The sequence below is a fragment of the Dysidea avara genome, chromosome 2 (genome assembly GCF_963678975.1).
Source record: "Dysidea avara chromosome 2, odDysAvar1.4, whole genome shotgun sequence".
Classification (NCBI taxonomy): Eukaryota; Metazoa; Porifera; class Demospongiae; order Dictyoceratida; family Dysideidae; genus Dysidea; species Dysidea avara.
Window position 1 is genome coordinate 6596554 of NC_089273.1, and position 25191 is coordinate 6621744.

Sequence of the window (25191 nt, forward strand, 5' to 3'; positions counted from 1 at the left end):
TATAGAAAGGTTAGTCACTAGACTGTGTAGACAGGTTAGTCACTATAGACTATATAGACAGGTTAGTCACTGTAGACTATATAGACAGGTTAGTCACTATAGACTGTATAGACAGGTTAGTCACTGTAGACTATATAGACAGGTTAGTCACTATAGACTATATAGACACTGTAGTCACTGTAGACTATATAGACAGGTTAGTCACTATGGACTATATATAGACAGGTTAGTCACTATAGGCTGTATAGAAAGGTTAGTCACTAGACTGTGTAGACAGGTTAGTCACTATAGACTATATAGACAAGTTAGTCACTGTAGACTATATAGACAGGTTAGTCACTATAGACTGTATAGACAGGTTAGTCACTGTAGACTATATAGACAGGTTAGTCACTATAGACTATATAGACAGGTTAGTCACTATAGACTATATAGACACTGTAGTCACTGTAGACTATATAGACAGGTTAGTCACTATAGACTATATAGACACTGTAGTCACTGTAGACTATATAGACAGGTTAGTCACTATAGACTATATAGACAGGTTAGTCACTATAGACTATATAGACAAGTTAGTGACTGAAGACTGTATAGACAGGTTAGTCACTATAGACTATATAGACAAGTTAGTGACTGAAGACTGTATAGACAGGTTAGTCACTATAGACTATATAGACAGGTTAGTCACTATAGACTGTATAGACAGGTTAGTCACTATAGACTATATAGACACTGTAGACTATATAGACAGGTTAGTCACTATAGACTATATAGACGGGTTAGTCACTATAGACTATATAGACCGGATAGTCACTGTAGACTATACAGACAGGTTAGTCACTGTAGACTGTATAGACAGGTTAGTCACTATAGACTATATAGACAGGTTAGTCACTATAGACTGTATAGACAGGTTAGTCACTATAGACTGTATAGACAGGTTAGTCACTATAGATTGTATGGACAGGTTAGTCACTATAGATTGTATAGACAGGTTAGTCACTATAGACTATATATAGACAGGTTAGTCACTATAGGCTGTATAGAAAGGTTAGTCACTAGACTGTGTAGACAGGTTAGTCACTATAGACTATATAGACAGGTTAGTCACTGTAGACTATATAGACAGGCTAGTCACTGTAGACTATATAGACAGGTTAGTCACTATAGACTATATAGACACTGTAGACTATATAGACAGGCTAGTCACTGTAGACTATATAGACAGGTTAGTCACTATAGACTATATAGACAGGCTAGTCACTGTAGACTATATAGACAGGTTAGTCACTATAGACTATATAGACAGGCTAGTCACTGTAGACTATATAGACAGGTTAGTCACTATAGACTATATAGACAGGTTAGTCACTGTAGACTATATAGACAGGCTAGTCACTGTAGACTATATAGACAGGTTAGTCACTGTAGACTATATAGACAGGTTAGTCACTATAGACTATATAGACAGGTTAGTCACTGTAGACTATATAGACAGGTTAGTCACTATAGACTATATAGATAGTTTAGTCACTATAGACTATATAGACAGGTTAGTCACTATAGACTATATAGACACTGTAGTCACTGTAGACTATATAGACAGGGTAGTCACTGTAGACTATATAGACAGGATAGTCACTATAGACTGTGTAGACAGGTTAGTCACTATAGACTATATAGATAGGGTAGCCACTATAGACTGTGTAGACAGGTTAGTCACTATAGACTATATAGACAGGTTAGTCACTATAGACTGTGTAGACAGGTTAGTCACTATAGACTATATAGACAGGTTAGTCACTGTAGACTATATAGACAGGTTGATCACTATAGGCAGGCTAGTCACTGTAGACTATATAGACAGGTTAGTCACTATAGACTATATATACAGGTTAGTCACTATAGACTATATAGACAGGTTAGTCACTATAGACTATATAGACAGGTTAGTCACTATAGACTGTATAGACAGGTTAGTCACTATAGACTGTATAGACAGGTTAGTCACTAAAGACTGTATAGACAGGTTAGTCACTATAGACTGTATAGACAGGTTAGTCACTATAGACTGTATAGACAGGTTAGTCACTGTAGACTATACAGACAAGTTAGTCACTGTAGACTGTATAGACAGGTTAGTCACTATAGACTATATAGACAGGTTAGTCACTATAGACTATATAGACAGGTTAGTCACTGTAGACTATACAGACAAGTTAGTCACTGTAGACTATATAGACAAGTTAGTCACTGTAGACTATATAGACAGGATAGTCACTGTAGACTGTGTAGACAGGTTAGTCACTATAGACTATATAGACAGGATAGTCACTGTAGACTATACAGACAGGATAGTCACTGTAGACTATACAGACAAGTTAATCACTGTAGACTGTATAGACAGGTTAGTCACTATAGACTGTATAGACAGGTTAGTCACTATAGACTGTGTAGACAGGTTAGTCACTATAGACTATAAAGACAGGGTAGTCACTGTAGACTATATAGACAGGTTAGTCACTGTAGACTATATAGACAGGTTAGTCACTATAGACTATATAGACAGATTAGTCACTATAGACTATATAGACAGGCTAGTCACTATAGACTATATAGACAGGTTAATCACTACAGACTTTATAGACAGGTTAGTCACTATAGACTATATAGACAGGTTAGTCACTATAGACTATATAGACAAGTTAGTCACTGTAGACTATATAGACAGGTTAGTCACTATAGACTATATAGACAGGTTAGTCACTGTAGACTATATAGACAGGTTAGTCACTATAGACTATATAGACACTGTAGTCACTGTAGACTATATAGACAGGTTAGTCACTATAGACTATATAGACACTGTAGTCACTGTAGACTATATAGACAGGTTAGTCACTATAGACTATATAGACAGGTTAGTCACTATAGACTATATAGACAAGTTAGTGACTGAAGACTGTATAGACAGGTTAGTCACTATAGACTATATAGACAAGTTAGTGACTGAAGACTGTATAGACAGGTTAGTCACTATAGACTATATATAGACAGGTTAGTCACTATAGGCTGTATAGAAAGGTTAGTCACTAGACTGTGTAGACAGGTTAGTCACTATAGACTATATAGACAGGTTAGTCACTGTAGACTATATAGACAGGTTAGTCACTATAGACTGTATAGACAGGTTAGTCACTGTAGACTATATAGACAGGTTAGTCACTATAGACTATATAGACACTGTAGTCACTGTAGACTATATAGACAGGTTAGTCACTATGGACTATATATAGACAGGTTAGTCACTATAGGCTGTATAGAAAGGTTAGTCACTAGACTGTGTAGACAGGTTAGTCACTATAGACTATATAGACAGGTTAGTCACTGTAGACTATATAGACAGGCTAGTCACTGTAGACTATATAGACAGGTTAGTCACTCTAGACTATATAGACAGGTTAGTCACTATAGACTATATAGACACTGTAGTCACTGTAGACTATATAGACAGGTTAGTCACTATAGACTATATAGACAGGTTAGTCACTATAGACTATATAGACAGGTTAGTCACTATAGACAATATAGACACTGTAGTCACTGTAGACTATATAGATAGGTTAGTCACTGTAGACTATATAGACAGGTTAGTCACTATAGACTATATAGACACTGTAGTCACTATAGACTGTATAGACACTGTAGTCACTGTAGACTATATAGACAGATTAGTCACTATAGACTGTGTAGACAGGTTAGTCACTATAGACTATATAGACAGGTTAGTCACTATAGACTGTGTAGACAGGTTAGTCACTATAGACTGTATAGACAGGTTAGTCACTGTAGACTATATAGACAGGTTAGTCACTATAGACTATATAGACAGGTTAGTCACTATAGACTATATAGACAGGTTAGTCACTGTAGACTATATAGACAGGTTAGTCACTATAAACTATATAGACAGTTTAGTCACTATAGACTATATAGACAGGTTAGTCACTATAGACTATATAGACACTGTAGTCACTGTAGACTATATAGACAGGATAGTCACTATAGACTGTGTAGACAGGTTAGTCACTATAGACTATATAGATAGGGTAGTCACTATAGACTGTGTAGACAGGTTAGTCACTATAGACTATATAGACAGGTTAGTCACTATAGACAATATAGACACTGTAGTCACTGTAGACTATATAGATAGGTTAGTCACTGTAGACTATATAGACAGGTTAGTCACTATAGACTATATAGACACTGTAGTCACTATAGACTGTATAGACACTGTAGTCACTGTAGACTATATAGACAGATTAGTCACTATAGACTGTGTAGACAGGGTAGTCACTATAGACTATATAGACAGGTTAGTCACTATAGACTGTGTAGACAGGTTAGTCACTATAGACTGTATAGACAGGTTAGTCACTGTAGACTATATAGACAGGTTAGTCACTATAGACTATATAGACAGGTTAGTCACTATAGACTATATAGACAGGTTAGTCACTGTAGACTATATAGACAGGTTAGTCACTATAGACTATATAGACAGTTTAGTCACTATAGACTATATAGACAGGTTAGTCACTATAGACTATATAGACACTGTAGTCACTGTAGACTATATAGACAGGGTAGTCACTGTAGACTATATAGACAGGATAGTCACTATAGACTGTGTAGACAGGTTAGTCACTATAGACTATATAGATAGGGTAGTCACTATAGACTGTGTAGACAGGTTAGTCACTATAGACTATATAGACAGGTTAGTCACTATAGACTGTGTAGACAGGTTAGTCACTATAGACTATATAGACAGGTTAGTCACTGTAGACTATATAGACAGGTTAGTCACTATAGGCAGGTTAGTCACTGTAGACTATATAGACAGGTTAGTCACTATAGACTATATAGACAGGTTAGTCACTATAGACTATATAGACAGGTTAGTCACTATAGACTATATAGACAGGTTAGTCACTATAGACTGTATAGACAGGTTAGTCACTATAGACTATATAGACAGGTTAGTCACTGCAGACTATATAGACAGGTTAGTCACTATAGACTATATAGACAGGTTAGTCACTATAGACTATATAGACAGGTTAGTCACTATAGACTGTATAGACAGGTTAGTCACTATAGACTATATAGACAGGTTAGTCACTGTAGACTATATAGATAGATTAGTCACTGTAGACTATATAGACAGGTTAGTCACTATAGACTATATAGACACTGTAGTCACTATAGACTGTATAGACACTGTAGTCACTGTAGACTATATAGACAGATTAGTCACTATAGACTGTGTAGACAGGTTAGTCACTATAGACTATATAGACAGGTTAGTCACTATAGACTGTGTAGACAGGTTAGTCACTATAGACTGTGTAGACAGGTTAGTCACTGTAGACTATATAGACAGGTTAGTCACTATAGACTATATAGACAGGTTAGTCACTATAGACTGTATAGACAGGTTAGTCACTGTAGACTATATAGACAGGTTAGTCACTGTAGACTATATAGACAGGTTAGTCACTATAGACTATATAGACAGGTTAGTCACTGTAGACTATATAGACAGGTTAGTCACTATAGACTATATAGATAGTTTAGTCACTATAGACTATATAGACAGGTTAGTCACTATAGACTATATAGACACTGTAGTCACTGTAGACTATATAGACAGGGTAGTCACTGTAGACTATATAGACAGGATAGTCACTATAGACTGTGTAGACAGGTTAGTCACTATAGACTATATAGATAGGGTAGCCACTATAGACTGTGTAGACAGGTTAGTCACTATAGACTATATAGACAGGTTAGTCACTATAGACTGTGTAGACAGGTTAGTCACTATAGACTATATAGACAGGTTAGTCACTGTAGACTATATAGACAGGTTAGTCACTATAGGCAGGTTAGTCACTGTAGACTATATAGACAGGTTAGTCACTATAGACTATATATACAGGTTAGTCACTATAGACTATATAGACAGGTTAGTCACTATAGACTATATAGACAGGTTAGTCACTATAGACTGTATAGACAGGTTAGTCACTATAGACTGTATAGACAGGTTAGTCACTAAAGACTGTATAGACAGGTTAGTCACTATAGACTGTATAGACAGGTTAGTCACTATAGACTGTATAGACAGGTTAGTCACTATAGACTGTATAGACAGGTTAGTCACTATAGACTGTATAGACAGGTTAGTCACTGTAGACTGTATAGACAGGTTAGTCACTATAGACTGTGTAGACAGGTAGGCTATAGTCTCTATACACAAGGTGGTTAGAATTATTAGTATACTAGTAAAATCCCATTATCCGTGTTACGGATAACATCCTGTCTCTAATGGCTACTATCCGGGACACATTTTCTCCGGGTCATCCGGGTCTGACCCGGTTTACAATTTATCCAGGTCTGACCCGGATTGGATCACGTGAGTAACAAAATTGTTCGTTTTACGACATGGAAACTTATAAACGCTATCGCGTAGCTCTTTCGTGAGCCGCGCCCACTTATCGCATTACCACATACACTCAGCCACGCCCATTTGTTAGTAAGCGTAGTATGTAGCACGAAACTGAGGGTATCTATGGTGAGGGGTAGCTATTGTCAGTAGGTGAAGGCCTTTTTATTATTATAATTTTTTTTGGTCTTCAACCTACAGCTAGCCTGAAGTTGCAATATTTTCTCAACACGAATCGAACGCTCAAAATGTAGACTCGTTCGCTCGCTCGAGACTAGCCGAAACACGTCTCGGCTCTAATTAATCCGGGTCAATCCGGATCACATCCGGGTCAGTGGGTCATCCGGGTCAGCAGTAGTGACCCGGTTTCAACGTTGGCCTGTAATAACAGGCACATTTTTAAAATTTGATGATTCATGGGTTTTATGCTATTGTGTTATGATTAATGTTTTACTTCGGTTTGTAATACAAATCGCAGAATGCATAATATTCTGTTCTGGTATTGATACATTACTTGTTATGTGATGGGGTTGTAGTTTATGCCAACATTTATTTATGCCTGGTTGTCACAGGCTTATTCACACCATTACAGTATATTATGTTCAGTTGCAACTAAACCGTTCATCAACCATTTTTATCTCACTACACAGTATCTTATCACTTGCAAGTAGAGATTTGGGAAATGCTACAATTGAAGATGTTGATCCAATAATTCAGGTAATCAATTTATGTACTAGTATGGTAGCATTGTATAGTAGGGACCAAGCACAAAGGTACCTTCAAAGTTTTCAACTTTTTATTATACCGGTTGACTAACTAACTGACTGATGCATTCAGACAAGGAAGGTCACTAGTTTTGTTTTTCACTGACTTCAGCCCAACTGGTACCTTTTGGCATACTAGCACTACATTAGGCACCGGCCTATTATGCCCAAAATTTTACCTATTATGCTTTTGAGCATTGCTCAAAAATTAAGCCTATTATGCTCAAAATTATGCTTTCAAAATCAAGATTATGCTCTAGAACTGACTGTTTTATTAGAATATATCAGCCTTTCCTGACTGTTCTATTAGAGTATCTCGATCTTATTTCTGCAAAGTGTTAACAACCAACAAAGAAACGGTTTAATACTTTATATTACGTGTTTTTAATTATGAAATGCACTAATAATACTATTGGCAGTGAATATTTGCTTTCTTTCAAGCGCGCGTATTGCGCATTTAATTAATTTTTCAAACATCGTCCCTATTATGCTGGCATTATGCTTGATGCTTTTGGTCACCTATTATGCTTTAAATTATGCTGGCATAATCGGCCGGTGCCTACACTACATGCAATGTATGGATCATGGAATTACCATTGTCCTCCTTTGTGTCCCATTTCTTTTCACTGACAGCACAAAGTGTCATAACACACCAAATGGCCGGTCATTCCCAATTTCTGCATCACACATCACGACTGTAGGGTAATCATGTATGGTGAAATCGATGATGTGAATCTTGAGGTGATTGAGTGAATACTGAAGCGATAACAGGGCGATCAATGTTCGGAATGCACAAAGGAATGCAAGGCATACACCTGTGGTTGCGTCTAACTGCATGCGATTTAAAAAAAAATGAAACTTCCCCTTTGATGTCGGCAACCTCGATCACGAAACAATCGGCATGGATTTGCTTCACTGCTTGTGTGGTAGTTACTAGTGACACGATGAGTTCAACTGCAGAGTTTCAGAGGGATAGCGTAAGTGACGGGTGGATTACAGGAAGGCCGAATTTGACAACGTTCGTTCTTGTAAAATCCTCACGTAGTGGTCGCTTTACTGGCCGCGCGACTCACTACCGTGAGTCTTGATTTGGTTTGTGTGTTTATTTACTATTGTTTACAGAAGATGAGACTGAGAGATCAAGACTATTGTGGACAACACCTGTGGTTTATGACGAGATGCATCGTCAAATAATGTAAGTAGACTATATTTGTTTGTGTGTTTATTTACTATTGTTTACAGGAGATAAGACTGAGATATCAAGACTACTGTCAGCGACAAGGATACTTTAGACAGCAAGATGGCTGAGGGAAATTGGAGAAAAGGCTGCTGTCAGCTTAGACAACAAAACAACTGTGCTGATACAGTGGATATCTTCAAATAATGTAAGTAAATAGACTATATTTGGTTTGTGTGTTTATTTACTATTGTTTACAGAAGAGAAGACTAAGATGTCAAGACTACCGTGGACAACACCAGTAGTTTATATGATGAGACACTTCTTCAATAACGTAAGTAGACTCTATTTGTTTGTGTGTTTATTTACTATTGTTTACAGGAGAGAAGACTAAGACGTCAAGACTACCGTGGACAACACCAGTAGTTTATGCGAAGAGACACTTCTTCAAATATTGTAAGTAGACTATAATATTAATTTTGTTTATGTGTTTATTTACTATAGTTTACAGGAGATAAGACTGAGGTATCAAGACTACTGTTAACAACAAGGGTAGTTTAGACGGCAAGACGGCAGAGGAAAGTTGGAGACAGACTAGAGAAGTTGGAGAGAAGGCTGCTGTCAACTTAGACAACAAGACAACTGTGCTGGTACAGTGAAAATCTACAAATAATGCAAGTGTATAGACTATATTTGGTTTGCGTGTTTATTTACTATTGTTTACAGAAGAGAAGACTAAGATGTCAAGACTACTGTGGACAACACCAGTAGTTTATACAATGAGACACTTCTTCAAATAATGCAAGTAGACTATATTTGTTTTTGTGTTTATTTACTATTTGTTTACAGAAGAGAAGACTAAGACGTCAAGACTACTGTGGACAACACCAGTAGTTTATGCGAAGAGACACTTCTTCAAATATTGTAAGTAGACTATAATATTTGTTTGTGTGTTTATTTACTATTGTTTACAGGAGATAAGACTGAGGTGTCAAGACTACTGTTAACAACAAGGGTAGTTTAGGCGGCAAGACGGCAGAGGAAAGTTGGAGACAGACTAGAGAAGTTGGAGAGAAGGCTTCTGTCAACTTAGACAACAAGACAACTGTGCTGGTACAGTGAAAATCTTCAAATAATGTAAGTGTATAGACTATATTTGGTTTGTGTGTTTATTTACTATTGTTTACAGAAGAGAAGACTAAGATGTCAAGACTACTGTGGACAACACCAGTAGTTTATACAATGAGACACTTCTTCAAATAATGTAAGTAGACTATATTTGTTTGTGCGTTTATTTACTATTTGTTTACAGAAAAAAAGACTAAGACGTCAAGACTGCCGTGGACAAAACCAGTAGTTTATACGACGAGACACTTCTTCAAATAATGTAAGTAGATTATAATATTTGTTTGTGTGTTTATTTACTATTGGTTATAGGAGATAAGGTTGAGATATCAAGACTACTGTCAGCAACAAGGATACTTTAGACAGCAAGACTGCTGAGGGAAGTTGGAGAAAAGGCTGCTGTCAACTTAGACAACAAGACAACTGTGCTGGTACAATGGAAATCTTCAAATAATGTAAGTATATAGACTATATTTGGTTTGTGTGTTTATTTACTATTGTTTACAGAAGAGAAGACTAAGATGTCAAGACTACCGTGGACAACACCAGTAGTTTATATGACGAGACACTTCTTCAATAACGTAAGTAGACTCTATTTGTTTGTGTGTTTATTTACTATTGTTTACAGGAGAGAAGACTAAGATGTCAAGACTACCGTGGACAACACCAGTAGTTTATATGACGAGACATTTCTTCATAATGTTAGTAGACTGTATTGTTTGTGTACTTATTTACTGTTCGTTATAGAATAGAAGACTCGAGACAGAACTACTGTGAACGACAAGGGTAGTTTAGGCAACAAGGCAACTGAGAAAAGTCTTAAGACTGTGTGGATTGAGAGTGTAGAGGTGACGTGGCTGTGCCAGGACTTGTGTCAACCCTAGGCCTACAAACACTTGCTGCAGAATTTTGTTGGATACTGCTGTTAAAATGGATTGGACGTGTGGCTTGATGGAGAAACGGATATGAACTTGTGTGTGTGTGCTTTTTTTAATGGTTGAAGAAATTTTATTGCTCAGAATAATTAATTACGCCTTGCGTTTATTGCTCAGAATAATTAATTACGCTGTGCGTTTATTGCTCAGAATAATTAATTACGCCGTGCGTTTATTGCTCAGAATAATTAATTACGCCGTGCGGCAATAATTACAAAAGCGGATATCAAGCTACGTACGGGCATCACTGTTGGATATTATGGTGGGACGACCGAGAACACGCGTTATACATCAATGATACGAGGAATTGTACGTGGATGAACGAGTAAGCGCGTATAATATTTGTTTCACAACGAGCGAAAGACGAAGTTGTTCTATTAAGCGAACGAAACCTGTAAGAGTGAGTGTAAGAGCTCGTTTGCTTAAACAATACGAGGGTTCACGATCGATTGAACGCAACGTATTCTTGTTTGCGATTTCCTGTGTTTATAACTTACTCCATTATATTACATTGCAAGCTATTCCTGGGGCGGATCCAGGGGGGCATACAAATACTCATAAAACCACCTTATAAACGTCTTTCCAAGGTATTATCAGTGGATTTATGCTAAAGTTTATGCAACAAGGACCCGGATCAGCATTGGAGGTTTACAAGATTGAGATATTCTAATAGAGCAGTCAGCTAACTACTCTACTAGAATGTTCACTGGAAGCATGTAGTTGGTTCTGTTATGGAATTTTTCCAAATCTGCCTGCACCTATACATACAATGAAGTGAATTGGTCTGTTTAAAGGGCTTCATTCATCTACTTGTGTAGTTAATATGTATGACAATACTTAATTCAGGTTCACAATTTCCATTGAAAATGCTCTCTTTTATTGTTCAAATTTCAAAATTTTCCACTTTCAACATTATTATTCTAACATGCACCTTTTCAGTGTTGTGCAATTGTGAGTCGGGTGCGTCATGTACTTGGTTGTCTGTACCTACCCAAACTTTTCCATTAGCAAAATGCTTCAGAGAGCCATACCTATAATCTAAAGGCAGTATATAAAATATCTACATGCAGAAAATATTATGAATTTTATGTGGAAATGTCTTCAATTTGCAGTGTTTTAGCATCTATTGTTCAAAATTTTTCTGGGCCGGGATGCTCCCAGACCCCCCTAGTTTGCTTCGCAATCCTCTACCCAAGAGATTAGTACCTTGAGTTAGCCCCCCCCCCCCCCCCCCCCCTTTTATAAATCCTAGATCTGACTCTGGGACTTCAGCTACAAACAGTTAATCTTATAGACAATTCAGCTACAAAGCAAGTCACATTGTAGAGAGTTCAGCTACAAATATGTCGCTGTAGAGATTCAGAACATTATAAGTCACTCGGTGGAGAATTCAGCTACAAACAAGTCACTGTGTAGAGAGTTCACAGCTACAAAAAAGCTACCCAGTAGAGAGTTCATCTAGATCAGCTACAAACAAGATACTTTACACAATGTTCAGCAACCAATCAAAAAACCACCCTGTAAAGAGTTCAGCTAGAAACAAATCACCCTGCAGAGAGATCAGCTAGAAACAAGTCATCCTGTAGAGAGACCAGCTACAAGAATTCACTTTGTATGTAGAGAGTTCAGCTGCAAAGAAACTGAGACTTCAGCTGCAAAGAAACCGAGACTTCAGCTGCAAAAAAAATCACCTGTAGAGAGTGCCGCTAGAAGCATTCCACCCTGTAGAGAGATTATCTAGAAAAAGTCATCCTGTAGAGTGACCAGCTAGAAGGATCACCTTGTAGAGAGTTTAGCTACAAGCAAGTAATCCTGTAGAGAGATCAGCTAGAAGGATTACCTTGAAGAGAGTTCAGCTACAAACAAATCACCCTGCAAATAGTTCAGCTACAAACAAGTCACCCTATAGAGAGATCATCTAGAAGCAGTTACCTTGTAGAGAGTTCAGCTACAAAGAAACTATCATATAAATAGTTCAGCTGCAAACAAATCACCCTTTAGAGAGTTCAGCTATGTACAGATCACCCTGTAGAGAGTTCTGCTACAAACAATTCACTCTGTAGAGAGATAAGCTAGAAGAAGACATCTTGTAGAGAGTTCAGCTACAAAGAAACCACCATGTAGAGAGTTAAGCTGCAAACAAATCAAATTATAGAGAGTTCAGCTACAAACAAAATACCTTGTAGAGAGATGAGCTAGAAGCGAGTCTCCCTGTAGAGAGATCAGTTAGAAAAATTTACCTTGTAGATAGTTCAGCTGTAAACAAACAATCATGTAGAGAGTTCAGCTGCAAACAAATCACCTTGTAGAGAGTTCAGCTTCAGGAACTCAATTCCTAATTGATTTAAATGACTTTGACTTATTCTCAGTTAATGTTTCTATTTATTGTAATAATGTACATGTATGATTTTTCCTGAGCACATCAGCAGTACTGGCTGCTCTGTAATAATAAACAAATTAATAAATAGATAAATAAATAAATAAAGATCACCCTGTAGAGAGTTCCGATGTCACCTTGTAGAGAGTTCAGCTATGAACAGATCACCCTGTAGAGTTCAGCTAGAAACACGTTACCCTGCAGACTTGAGAGAGATCAGCTAGAAACAAGTCATCTTGTAGAAAGACCAGCTAGAAGAAGTTGCTTTGTATGTAGAGAGTTCAGCTACAAAGAAACCACCATGTAGAGAGTTCAGTTGTAAACAAATCATCTGTAGAGAGTTCAGTTCAGCCAGAAACAAGCTCACCCTGTAGAGAGATCAGCTACAAAGAAATCATCCTGTAGAGAGTTCAATTACAAACAGATAACCCTATAGAGAGTTCAACTAGAAACAAGTCACTGTGTAGAGAGATCAGCTAGAAACAAGTCATCCAGAGATAAGCTAGAAACAAGTCATCCTGTAGAGAGATTAGTTACAAAGAAACCATCCTGTAGAGAGTTCAGCTACAAACAAGTTACACTATATACAGAGATCAGCTAGAAATAAATCATCGTGTAGAGAGTTCAGCTGCAAATAAATCACCCTGTAGAGAGTTCTGCTAGCACAAATCACCTTGTAGAGAGTTCAGCTACAAAGAAACCACCATGTAGAGAGTTCAGCTGCAAACAAATCATCCTGTAGAGAGTTCACCTAGAAACAAATCACCCTGAAAAAGAGTTCAACTACAAACAATGAGTGTTTCAGCTACAGTTCAGTTATGTAAGAAGTCACCTTATTAACTACAGTATGTGATAATCATTCAGTGTTAAAATTAATACACAAATATTTAGTCAGACAAAAGCTATACACACAATTACTTAAAAGGAAGTACCAAGGCCAGTTTATATAAGGCCAGCTTTATGGCTTGCAATACAAAAAGAAGTGATATCTAAACCAAAGCAGCCAAGCTGTTAAAAAAGAGTGTGGCACCCAAAAAGGCCAAAGTGGAAAAAGATTCGGCACCAAATTCACCCGAATTGTCGTAATTAAAATTTTTGCCATTAACCTACCATCACAGCTGTTTCTTGGCCACCACCTTGGATTTCATGTCTTTTTCCACCTTGGCCTTTTTGGGGGCTGCATTCTTTTTTTACAGCTTGGCTGTTTTGGTTTAGATGATATTTACTGGGACAAAATTACCAAGCAGTAAAATTATTTTAACAGCTACAAAGTTGATTTTTATTTTTGATGCTTTAACCTCGCAGTTTGTGGTGTAATGATAGTGGCCATTAATAGCCAAACTAACAGGCCATGGTTCAGCAGATGATGCAGTTGATTGATTCAACCATCTAAGATTGATTTAACTAAACTATTAATATCATTATAATACCATCTTTACTAGCTATAATTGTTAGCCACTTAGGTGTATCATTATTCCTGGATAAAGTAACTCAGTGAGGTCAATTGCATGCACCCAATTCTTATTCAGTGTCTAATCTGACATTGGTTATAATTTTATGATTGACTCATATAGTCTTGGTGCATAGTTGGTTATTAATCTGGCTTCCTTTTTCTTAGCTATTGAAATAGACATCCTAAATTCTATATTTGCAGTAACTGAAAATTAGGAATGCAACAAATTGCATGAGTAAATGATAAAGACTAATATTATATGTGGCCAAATTTGACAAAACAAGGCTTCCCATACACCTTCAATTTTCTGATTTTACCAAATGCAACCTGAGCTATTAACTTAAAAATTTTACACAATTCTTCTAGTACTGTGAAACAACAAGTCAAAATTTGAAACTGATTTCACACTCCTACATTGTTATGGTACTTCATAGTCATAAAACTGAATGGGTGTGGAAGCCTTGTTTTGTCAAACTTGGTCACATAATGTTTTTTTGCAAAATACTGTATTATTGGTTGGATTCATTTTATATATAAATTTTAGTCACTTTATACCTACTTTTACTTTCATAGATGCACATCTCTATACAGCCGAGTTCTTGTTGCAAGGGGATATTGTTTCATGATGACAATACACAATATTAGTGCATATTACTATTATTATATAAGGGTAGCTACCAGCCTAAGAATTATAGATATTGGTTACTTTATTGCGTACAATGTTAGGAGCTACTTCTTGTAGTTTGGCATAGTGTTGCATGTCCAATAAATGTTCCTCTTCTTGATGTTGTCCAGATTTGAAGTAATATTGAATAATTTCTATATCAGGTAATCCTGTCTGTAATGAGGCATAAATAAGGTGAAGATATTTAGTGTATAACTTGAGAAAGGGTAACACTTGTAGACTGATGGTATGATAATCAGTTGTCTTCCTCTGTAAGTATTCAAACTTCTCTTTGATAAATGTTAGTAAGTGTCCATCACAGTATGGAATGGTCTTTTTCACCATGGTAACTGCTTGTTGTGCTACCCTTGCTATAGGATATTCTTTGTTGTATTTTTCTATAGTTTGTATTAAGTTGGGATGGTCCCTTTGTGTAAGACAACGTTGAACATTTTGATTTAAATCTCTACTCAATTTATGGACAACTTTTAACACTTTGTGACAGTCACTGATCAATGATTCAACTTCATCATTTAATAATGGAAAAGTTAAAGTAATGCGTGGTGATGTCATTAAAGCATCTCGCATTATCTTTAATGCTACTATAGTATCATGTGGATCAATTATTGTACCCATACTTATGCTCTTGAGGAAGTAAGGTATAAGGTTACATTCAAGCTCGTTTAGTTTATATATCAAGTAATCTCTACCATATAATGATGATACTTTAGATATCCCATAACTCGTACGGAATAGTTTTAGTGATCCCTGACATACTGAATCACTAGTGCCTAATCCACAATATGCTGACAGTGCAGAGACCTCAAAACTATCCATGGATTCAATGATGTATTGACTAATGACAGCATGAACCTCCACACAGCAAAGTGTGTTATTTTGAGGAGGCATTGTGATATCAGTAAGTTTGACTAAGCCATAGGACCATAGTGCATCAACAGTTTCTGTTGCTTCATGTTCAGAAATATTCCATAAATTGTGTGATACTGCCTTTTCTAGTGAAGTGCCAATTCCATTGTATAATATTAATGACTTCAATTTATCTGATAATGACTTAGTTAGTAACTCTAAGGTCACTTCAATACAGCTTTTCACAGCAAACCTACGGCTTCTTTGAATGTTATTCTTGTCAAAAGCTGTTAATCCTTTATCATATAATTTAGCTTGTACAAATTGAATAGCTTCATGATAACATTTCTGGTATTTCAGGTTATGAGACAATTGTCCTCTTATAAGGGAGAGAAGCAGCGGCCACAGGTGGACATCTTGAGTTAGGCCATTGAGTAAGCTCACACCTTCCTTTGACAGTTGACTGATGTCAAACACTCCACTAGTCAGTAGAGAGATAGCTTCACTTTGCTCCATTGGACCTACACAAACTACCTCTTTTGTAGGTATGTACTGTTCAATATCATTCATCCTGGTAGTGAGGACTATTTTACAGCTACTAAATGCTTTAACTATTGGCTCAGCATCTTCAACATGCCACACATCATCAATAATGACAAGAAGATTATGACAATAAAAACTTGTAAGTTGCTTGATTTGTTGCTCTACAACATTAACATCACACTGTTTATCAGTCAATAAATTGTATAATCCTTTCAGTTTCATACTGGGATCAGTAGCTTGTGGTCCAAGTTCTATAAACACAACACCATCTCTAAACTGTTCCTTTACTTTATCATGATGACATAAATCAGTAGCAAGAGAAGTCTTGCCAAATCCACCAGCTCCAGTAACTGTTAAACTTGTTCCAAAACTATGATGGTCAATGGTGGATTGACATAATTTACCAACCATTTCGTTTAATAGATGTTGTCGACGTACATAGTTGGGTGGTAATGGTGGAGGCAGTGGACATTTGATACCTGCAATGGAACATAATGGAATAGTGACTAGTTATGTAGTGATTAGCTTATCCATGAAAAACAGCTAGGCTGCAAAAATGGTGTGGATTCCTATGAGAAAACAGCAAGCTGTGAAATCAAATATAACAGCCAACAATGACAGCAATGGCTGTCAATTTTAATTATGGTGTGCATTTATATGACCATCGAATGGCATTAACATCGTTGCTGCTATTTCTTGTTTATCACCTTTGATTTCACAACATTTTTATCTAGGCTTTTCAAGGTTGCACGCTTTTAGCATTTTTGCATGGAATTTGCCTCTTTTGTGTTTTATGATACATCGCCTTTTCACCTTTGCTACTGATGTCATCACCTTTATAACAGAATTTTTTGCATTAATTTGTAACCTTGGTAACTGAATTTGGCACCCTTGCTGAAGAATTAGGTCAGGGGTAGAGAACATAGTAGGGTAGTTTTGCAAAATTATTGTTAGATGCTGGATAAAAGCGCAATTTTTGGTAAAGAAATTCTCTATGATGTGCTTCTTCATATTAGAAGGGGTGCCCACCAAACCTAATTACTGTCTGTATGGGCTTAAAACAAAATGGTTATCAAGTAGCCCTATTATAGTACATTTATGGTATATCATACACTTGAATATGCACTTACATAATTTTCCTATTATTTTTATATTTTGCATTCAATATGTGTAGACTTGTCAAATGAATTAATAAATGGCACTGTAAATTTACTTTTGCATGTGTGCCATTTAAGCAGTCATCTTAAACCAGTTACAATGGCAGATCCAGGATGGGGCATTGGGGGCAAATGCCTCCCCCTTTCCCCTTACCTTGTGGAGGAGCCAGACACACTTCTGATTAAACTACTAAAATCTGTCAGGCCAAGTTCAGTTTATATATAAAATTCATGAAGATATGCACATTTTACTAGCATTTACTACAAATTTGCCTGAAAACCAACTGTGAAATATTCACCCAGCACCTTAATGCATAATAAGTACCTATAAAATAATTACCGTGTTTAATTTTCTTTAATTAATTATTTTTGTTATGCAAGATTCAATTACGAGTGTAATCTTGTGCCAAACTCACTTATAATCATATTCTGACACAAATATACAATGATTTGTTGGCCTACTACAATTTAATACAATCACAAAGATCGTTCAGTCAGCCATGTGGATCATTCTAGCTCACATGATGTTCCCCTCACGAGACTGCCCAGTCCTTACATAATGTATCAAGATAACGTATACTCAGGGACGGCGGAGAAGGGAGGGGGGGCTGGAGCACTGTGAAGAAAAATTATGGGGGCTTAGCTCCCCTAAAAATCATCTGGAGCTGTGATGGAGACCCTAGCTCAATAATTCTAGACAATCTAATAGAGTAGTCAAGATCAAGATACTCTAATAGGCCAACTCAAGTTGTTGTCTGGTTTCTGGTCCTAGTCAGATTCAAATAAGCATGCGAGTAGGTGGAATTGGCCATTATGTCTTTATTACTAATGAAACAGATAAACCAGGCATAACCAGAGAATAAATACTCCATGTCACAACTATTCAATTAGTGCTGTGATCGTAAACACTACAATTCACAATAGCCATGGTAATCCAGCAGAAGTAAACCATATTCCAAATAAAGAATGCCAGTTCAAAAATCAAATTAACCAGGTACCTTTGAAGACTATAAAAATACCAAGCAACAAGCACTCTAGTAATCTTTTAAAGTAGAAACTTACCTCTACCAAACATCTCTCACTTGATATGCATGTGAAACCCGACACAAGTAATAGTTGTAACACACCCACGAGGTTGTATCTGATTTGTAAACATGACAACTGAGGACCGCAGGCCTGACGGTGGAGTTGTTTACAAATCAGATACAAACTGAATGGGTGTATTGTAACTGATTTGTGGTAAGGGGACGTGCACAGATCAAAGGCACCCAGTTGTAAAACGGAAGGAATGAGGAAGCAAGGCTAATATTGGCTACCGCTGATCCCTGTATACAAGGAACGTTTATGCTCACTAATTACTGTCTGGATGGTTAGTTAATTCATTGTTAACTACTTTATTCGTTGGTAGCACATTTGCCATGCATGAGACGAGGGGTCCGGCACCACCCAAAAGTCACATGTAAGATTCCAAATTTCACCATTTTTTGCAAAGATTCTGGATTCCAACCAAAGATTTCAAATTTGGAAATTTACATAGCTAGCAACACATAATTATATTAAACATTTTTATGTATTCAGTTGACTTCCAGTTTAGTTCAGTTCAGCTCCATTCAGTTGATCATTGGCGAGGCCTGTACAAACGTGTCAAGACATGTGAGCCGTGCTCACGATACTAAGCTAATTGCAACACAGCACACGAGATAATATACAGTATAATTTACTAGAAATATATGGAAATAATTAGACTTATAGAACATTTGTCGAGATTCAGGATTCCAAATTCTTGCCCAAATTACAGATTCTATTGTGGGATTCCAAGTGATTTGTGTCAGATTCCAGTTGGTGTCGGATCCCCTGGAACGAGCTTAAGGTGCCATCAACGATGCCAATCATTCCAGCCATTGTATCATTTAGACAGGTGTAACTGATATGTCTGATTACACTGGTAGTCATTGTTGAGTGGTGCAGTGCAGCCAGTGCTATAATAGCCTTGGTCAGCTTAATTTATTGGCAAACGAGCGTGTGATATACAAATACCGACTCAGCCCAGCAGTTTTATTGCTATTCTCTTCATTCAGACAAGTGCAATATGTGACCAAATCTTGGAAATTGACACCTAAAATATTTAATGATCAAATCACAAACGTTATAGTGAAAATCTACTTGTTGATGGTTTTAAGCCATTCTCAATACCTTAAATTACAAGGAAATTTTTTAAATATTTTTAAAAACTGTGCCCTGCTCTTATTAATAACCCACTAAACATGAAAATTCTAATTATTTCATGCACCCCCATTAGCCAAAATTCAGTCACATTTTATGTGTTGAGTGATTTTACATCCTTGTCAGTCCTTGATGTATTAGTCTTGTATTCTGACTTCTTGTATTGGTCTGGTGTTTGGTTTTGTTTGATGTCTTTGAACTAATTAGTGGCCAGACTGTGTGGCCAAGAGGAGGTACTTACAACTGTTTGCAAACTGGTTTACAACTGATTTGTAACACTGGCGGCAGTCTTTGATCTACCCACGCACCATACTACAATCTATTATATGACATCATAATGCATGCGCACCACTGTTAATGGAGAAACCTGGCAATTGTGTAAATTTGAAATGGGTGGTGGATCAGAAACCAAACTACCAATTGGAGTGGCCATAGATAGGATCCACAAACCAAAAAATCTGCTTTTACAAACTGATTCCCATATCATTATTGGATGTTCATTGTAGCATACCATTGCTAGATCCACCATGAAACTGGAAGCACGATTTATTGTCTTACATCTCACAAGACATAAAATTTATTATTTTTAATTTTGTGCTCCACACAGATTACTGGATGAAACTTGCCACTTAGCCAGGTCTTATCTAGAGTTGTTGTAGTTAAAAAGTACACAAAGCAATAGGCAAATGATTTGTTAGATTCCCTGCACAGGGCTGCTTACTTTCAAAGATCACAAAATGAAGCATGATTTTTTTATTGGTTAAAGGGCAGACAGCCAAGGCTGATTATGCCCTACAAGGTGCAAATAAATATACTGTACACATTACAAATATTCAATATATTCACTCTTGCTGCATCGTAAAGTAATTTCTTTTAACTCTAATTGGCTGGTAATTTGGCCGCCTTTTTTAATAGTCAGTATAATAGAGCAAAAAAAGGCGGCCAAATTACCAGCCAATTAGAGTTAAAAGAAATTACTTTACGATGCAGCAAGAGTGAATATAGAACACAGCTGAATTATAAAGGTTCAGTGTTACATTTTTGGATTAGTTGTATATGACCATTCATTCTTGGCCGCTTCAGATATCAGCCATTTCAGTTCCCAGTTACTTTCATGTAAACACCTGTTTTATAGCCAAGGTGTTCTTGCATGGATTAAACTTTAGTAATTGTATTCTTGGCCGCTTCAGATATCAACTCTTTAAGTTACCAGTTACTTTTCACTTCAGCTAAGCTGATTTTTCTTTTTCTTTTTTTACATTGGGTTCCAGGTACTTGTAGTTTCTTGGGCACGCCTTTTTTACAGCGAAGGTGTTTTTGGGGTGGATATCACTCATTTTTGTCAGTGATAGACTCTACATTTGGTTTAAAAGCTATTTTTTTGGAAATGAGCAATTAACATTAATGCAGAATATTATCTAGGAGAGTCAGTAAAATCCATACATAATAATGATTGTTTCATAACACTGTAAATTCGGAAGTATGAATTTACGGTGTAGTATGACTGTTCTATTAGAGTAAATTTATCTTTACTGCCTGCACGTCATGAATATATCTCATATCTGTGCATGTTAAATGCTTCAGACACCTAATTAAACTTGCAAGTGCCTAATTAGTTCACAGTTGCTACACAGCTATAAATACATTAGTAATTGTTATCATCATAATCATTTATCATGTTATAACCATTTTTTAATATTTTGGTCACAACTTCAGGATTACAGCAGCAGAGAAAGGAATAGAGGACTCAACTATCAAGACTTGTATATGGGAGATGGAACAGTATTGCGATGGACAATGCCGGTACTAACCCCTCAAGGGTGTTGCAGTACAGTATAGATGCAAGACCAGAGCCTCGATCGTCATCTTTTGACTGTGGTCACAACTTCAGGATTGGAGCAGCAGAGAAAGGAATGGAGGACTCAATCATCAAGACTCGGGGAGATGGAATAGTATTGCCATGGACAATGCCAGCACTAACCCCTCAAGGATGTCACAGTGCAGTATCGATACAACCACTCCAACCAGTGCATAAGACCAGAGCTCGATTATCACCTTTTGACTGCTTGTAGAGAATTCAGCTACAAAGAAACTATCATGTAAAGAGTTCAGCTACGAACTGATAACCCTGTAGAGAGTTATTATTATATTACACTAGTAATTAAATACAATTGAATTATTACTGTAGATAGCTATTCTAAGTCTGCTGTAACTATTATGGATAGAAAAATGATGTGTAAGGTGGAATGTTTCATATACAGCTATTAATAATTCGGACAAAACTACTTATAGCAACATCTTGAAAAAAACTAAGCGACTAGCCACAGATATACTGAACAAGAATAATTATGGAATAATAGGCTGGATACAAGAATAACGAAAAGAATAATAGGAGAATATTTTGGGAAATTCTGGAAAGAATAATAGGTAAAATTTTGAGCATAATAGGTTCAGGCCTACCAAGAAACTGAGCAATCCGATAAGGTTGTTATCAATGAGAACTCCAAGATATTTCATAACATCACGTTCCTCAAGTTCACGATTATTAATGTGGTAAGTGTGTTTATTAATGTGTTACTTGTTTGTGAATCTTACATAGTAATATTTTGTGGTGTTGAATGTCATTTTCCAAGTTGCAGCCCATTTGTATAATGCACTCAAGTCATGTTGGAGTCTATCACAATCTTCTACAGGGTCAACAACTCTACATTATGTGACCAGATTTTACAAAACCGATCCAAATCACACATCAGGCAAAATCTAACTAGCACCACCAGTGTATAGCTACATTATCGTACTACTATACATGTAATTTTGACCTTCAAACTACTCGAGGCTGGTTTTAACAGGCATCTTTTCTGGGTGGTGTGGAGTGCTCAAATGGCGATTTCAGGCCTTATGAAGGACCCCCACCCTCCACCCCTTTTTGAGTACTGGTGATACTATTTCGCTTGTCCAACTGCTCAGAGTTTTTATCTTATTTGGCAGGAAACTCTACAAGCAGGTACAAGTACTGGAAGTGGCCTGAAAGGTAATAGATTGCTGCATCTTTTGTGTAAATTTCATACGCGTGCTTGCTATCCTTGGCAAGTTATGCTGTCTTGAATTCTCTAAAACCGTTTATCTCGAAACTTCTAATGTGCGATTTGGATTGTTTTTCCAAAATCTATTTGGACCGTTCTTCCAAAATCCAGTCACATATTATAATTATTAAGATGTAATCAGCGTATATTAGGCGTACTGTTCTGGAGACAATTCCAGTTATGTCATTCACAAAACATAAAAACAATAGTGGGCCAAGAACTGTCCCCAGGGCTATGCCCAATGTAACAGCCTGTGAGTCACTATATAGAACATCCATCCAAGATGACTTGCTATGATCTGTTTGTAAGAAAATCTTGGATTCAACTTCCTTGAATACCGTAATAGCTTAGCTTGGTAAATAGAGGTTTGTGAGACACCTCATTGTATGCCTTTGTGAAATCTGCATCAATTTGCTTCCCATAATCAAGTCCCTTTGTACATTCATTAACAGCAAGTAGTAACTGGGATTCACAAGATTGATTCTGGTGGAAACCGTGTTGGGCATCCGTTAAAATGTCATGTGGGTTTAGATGTTTCATTATTTCAATATGCTCCAAACTTTTGGAGCAACCACAGACTAGGGAGACAGGTCTGTAGTTTGATGGTAAGAACTTATCACCTTTTTAAAAAAATGGGTGAAACAAGTGCTTTCTTCCATTCAGAGTGAATCTTACTCTGTTTGATGGATGCCTAAAACAGTAGCACTAAGGATGGAGCAATCTGCGATTAGGAATTTCGTCAGGGCCATGTTCTTTGTGCTCCTTAATATTCTTCACTAAGTTTACAACTCCATTTAAGGTGACTGAAATATTAGAAATAGTTGGGTAAGGACTATAAGTAATGTGTCGGAAGTATCTTTGGTGAAGACAGAAGAAAAATAGTCATACAACAGGTGGCCTTTAGAAGCATCAGCACTGTATACCTTGTCTCCACTTTTCAGTGTGCCAACAACACAATGATCTAGTCTCTTGCTCTTGATAAAAGACCAAAAGCATTTAGGGCTGTTACCTGGCTCTACTGAAACAATGCTCCAAAGGTAACTTTCATAGGCATTTTTACGTTGTTGCTGAGTATCATTTGAACAGTTTGTATTCCAGTGAGTTGTGGAACCAGAACGGCTAGCTTTATTTGTAGAGACATTGCTTATCGAGTTAGCCGTATTATGGATTTGTTTATCCAGAGCTGGTGAAGTTTAGTACAGATAAATTTTTGAAGGGATTTAGTCATTAAAACTATAATTTACGTTTCTTTTTAAAGGATGACCAAAGACTTTCAATGTCAGTATCAGTGGAGTTGTTAGACACAAAGGAGGAGGAAAATTGTTCAAAATCATTTCTGATGTCATCAAAATTAGCTTATCTCCATAAATAAATTTAGCAGTACCATGGATAATGTTGTGGTCACTGATACCAGATAAGGCTTCACATTTCTAAACAAAACTTGGTCTATTTGTAGCAAAGATGTCTAGGGTGTTGTTTTTACATGTGCGGAATGTGACGAGTTGTGATAGAGAGCAGTTCACCAGGGAGTCCTTAAAAGTTTACTGATTCTTAAGGGATATTGATGATGAGTAATGCTGTTTGTCTCCCAGCTGATATCGGGTAAGTTAAGGTCACCAGCTTGCCAGATCACTGCAGAAGGATGAGAGTCGCAAACTCTTTCAATTTCTAAACAAAGCTTTTCAAGGTAATTTAAATCAGACCATGGTCTGTACACTGCTAATATTAGTTGACATGGACTAGAAGTTTAACGATGAGAATTCTCTTACAATCTTATTGAGTCTTTAAATGCAAAAATTCAAGCCTTATTATAATTAACTATGTAATATATACTTGATTGTGAGCAGGCATTCAAAAACTGGGCATGTAGATACAAACTACACCCTGTCATACTACAGCTCATATCTAAGTATTGGAACAAAATATTTGCATTCTGTAACTTGCATCATAAAACCATTTACATGTTTACAAAGAGCTGAAATTTGCATTGCCATAGCATAATGGCATAAAAAGTAGGCTTCCACCAATTATTCCGGCGTAATTTCGAGCATAATAGGCAAGCAAAAGCATCAAGTATTATGCCAGTATTATAGGACAATTTTCAAGAATTTTAATTATAATGCGCAATGCGCATGCCCCAAAAATACTGCACAACATGAACACACTGCACATTATTACTGCATTTCATATCAAAAACCTTGCAGTATTATTATTTTTACTATTTCTTGACTGATTATTCACACTTAATGGAAATAAGATCGAGATACTCTAATAGAGCAGTCACTTACTCTAATACAGCAGTCAGG

General features: G+C 36.7%; 2 protein-coding genes across 7 annotated transcripts in view; one reads left to right on the plus strand and one right to left on the minus strand.

Moving 5' to 3' along the window:
• The window catches only part of LOC136246508 (uncharacterized), a 24813-nt gene extending 14217 nt beyond the window's left edge, over window positions 1–10596 (plus strand). The window contains exons 1-15 of one of the 6 annotated variants that reach the window (XR_010696522.1): window positions 8106–8358; window positions 8404–8476; window positions 8524–8666; window positions 8719–8792; window positions 8840–8914; window positions 8970–9132; window positions 9185–9259; window positions 9308–9382; window positions 9433–9595; window positions 9648–9722; window positions 9771–9845; window positions 9896–10038; window positions 10091–10164; window positions 10212–10284; window positions 10331–10596. Coding sequence is in view for 2 of the 6 variants with exons in the window: in XM_066037987.1 (XP_065894059.1) it covers window positions 7168–7234; window positions 8404–8475 (139 nt within the window). In the remaining 4 variants the exon portion in view is untranslated. Of the gene's footprint in view, window positions 1–7167; window positions 7235–8105; window positions 8477–8523; window positions 8667–8718; window positions 8793–8839; window positions 8915–8962; window positions 9133–9184; window positions 9260–9307; window positions 9383–9432; window positions 9596–9647; window positions 9723–9770; window positions 9846–9895; window positions 10039–10090; window positions 10165–10211; window positions 10285–10330 lie in introns of those variants that run through there. The other 5 variants (XR_010696521.1, XR_010696523.1, XR_010696520.1 and 2 more) reach the window with 5 other exon arrangements.
• Window positions 10597–14962: 4366 nt separating this feature from the next.
• The window catches only part of LOC136246504 (uncharacterized), a 152258-nt gene continuing 142029 nt past the window's right edge, over window positions 14963–25191 (minus strand). The window contains exon 17 of the mRNA XM_066037984.1: window positions 14963–16901. Coding sequence (XP_065894056.1) covers window positions 15031–16901 — 1871 coding nt within the window. The 3' untranslated portion in view covers window positions 14963–15030. The remainder of the gene's footprint in view (window positions 16902–25191) is intronic.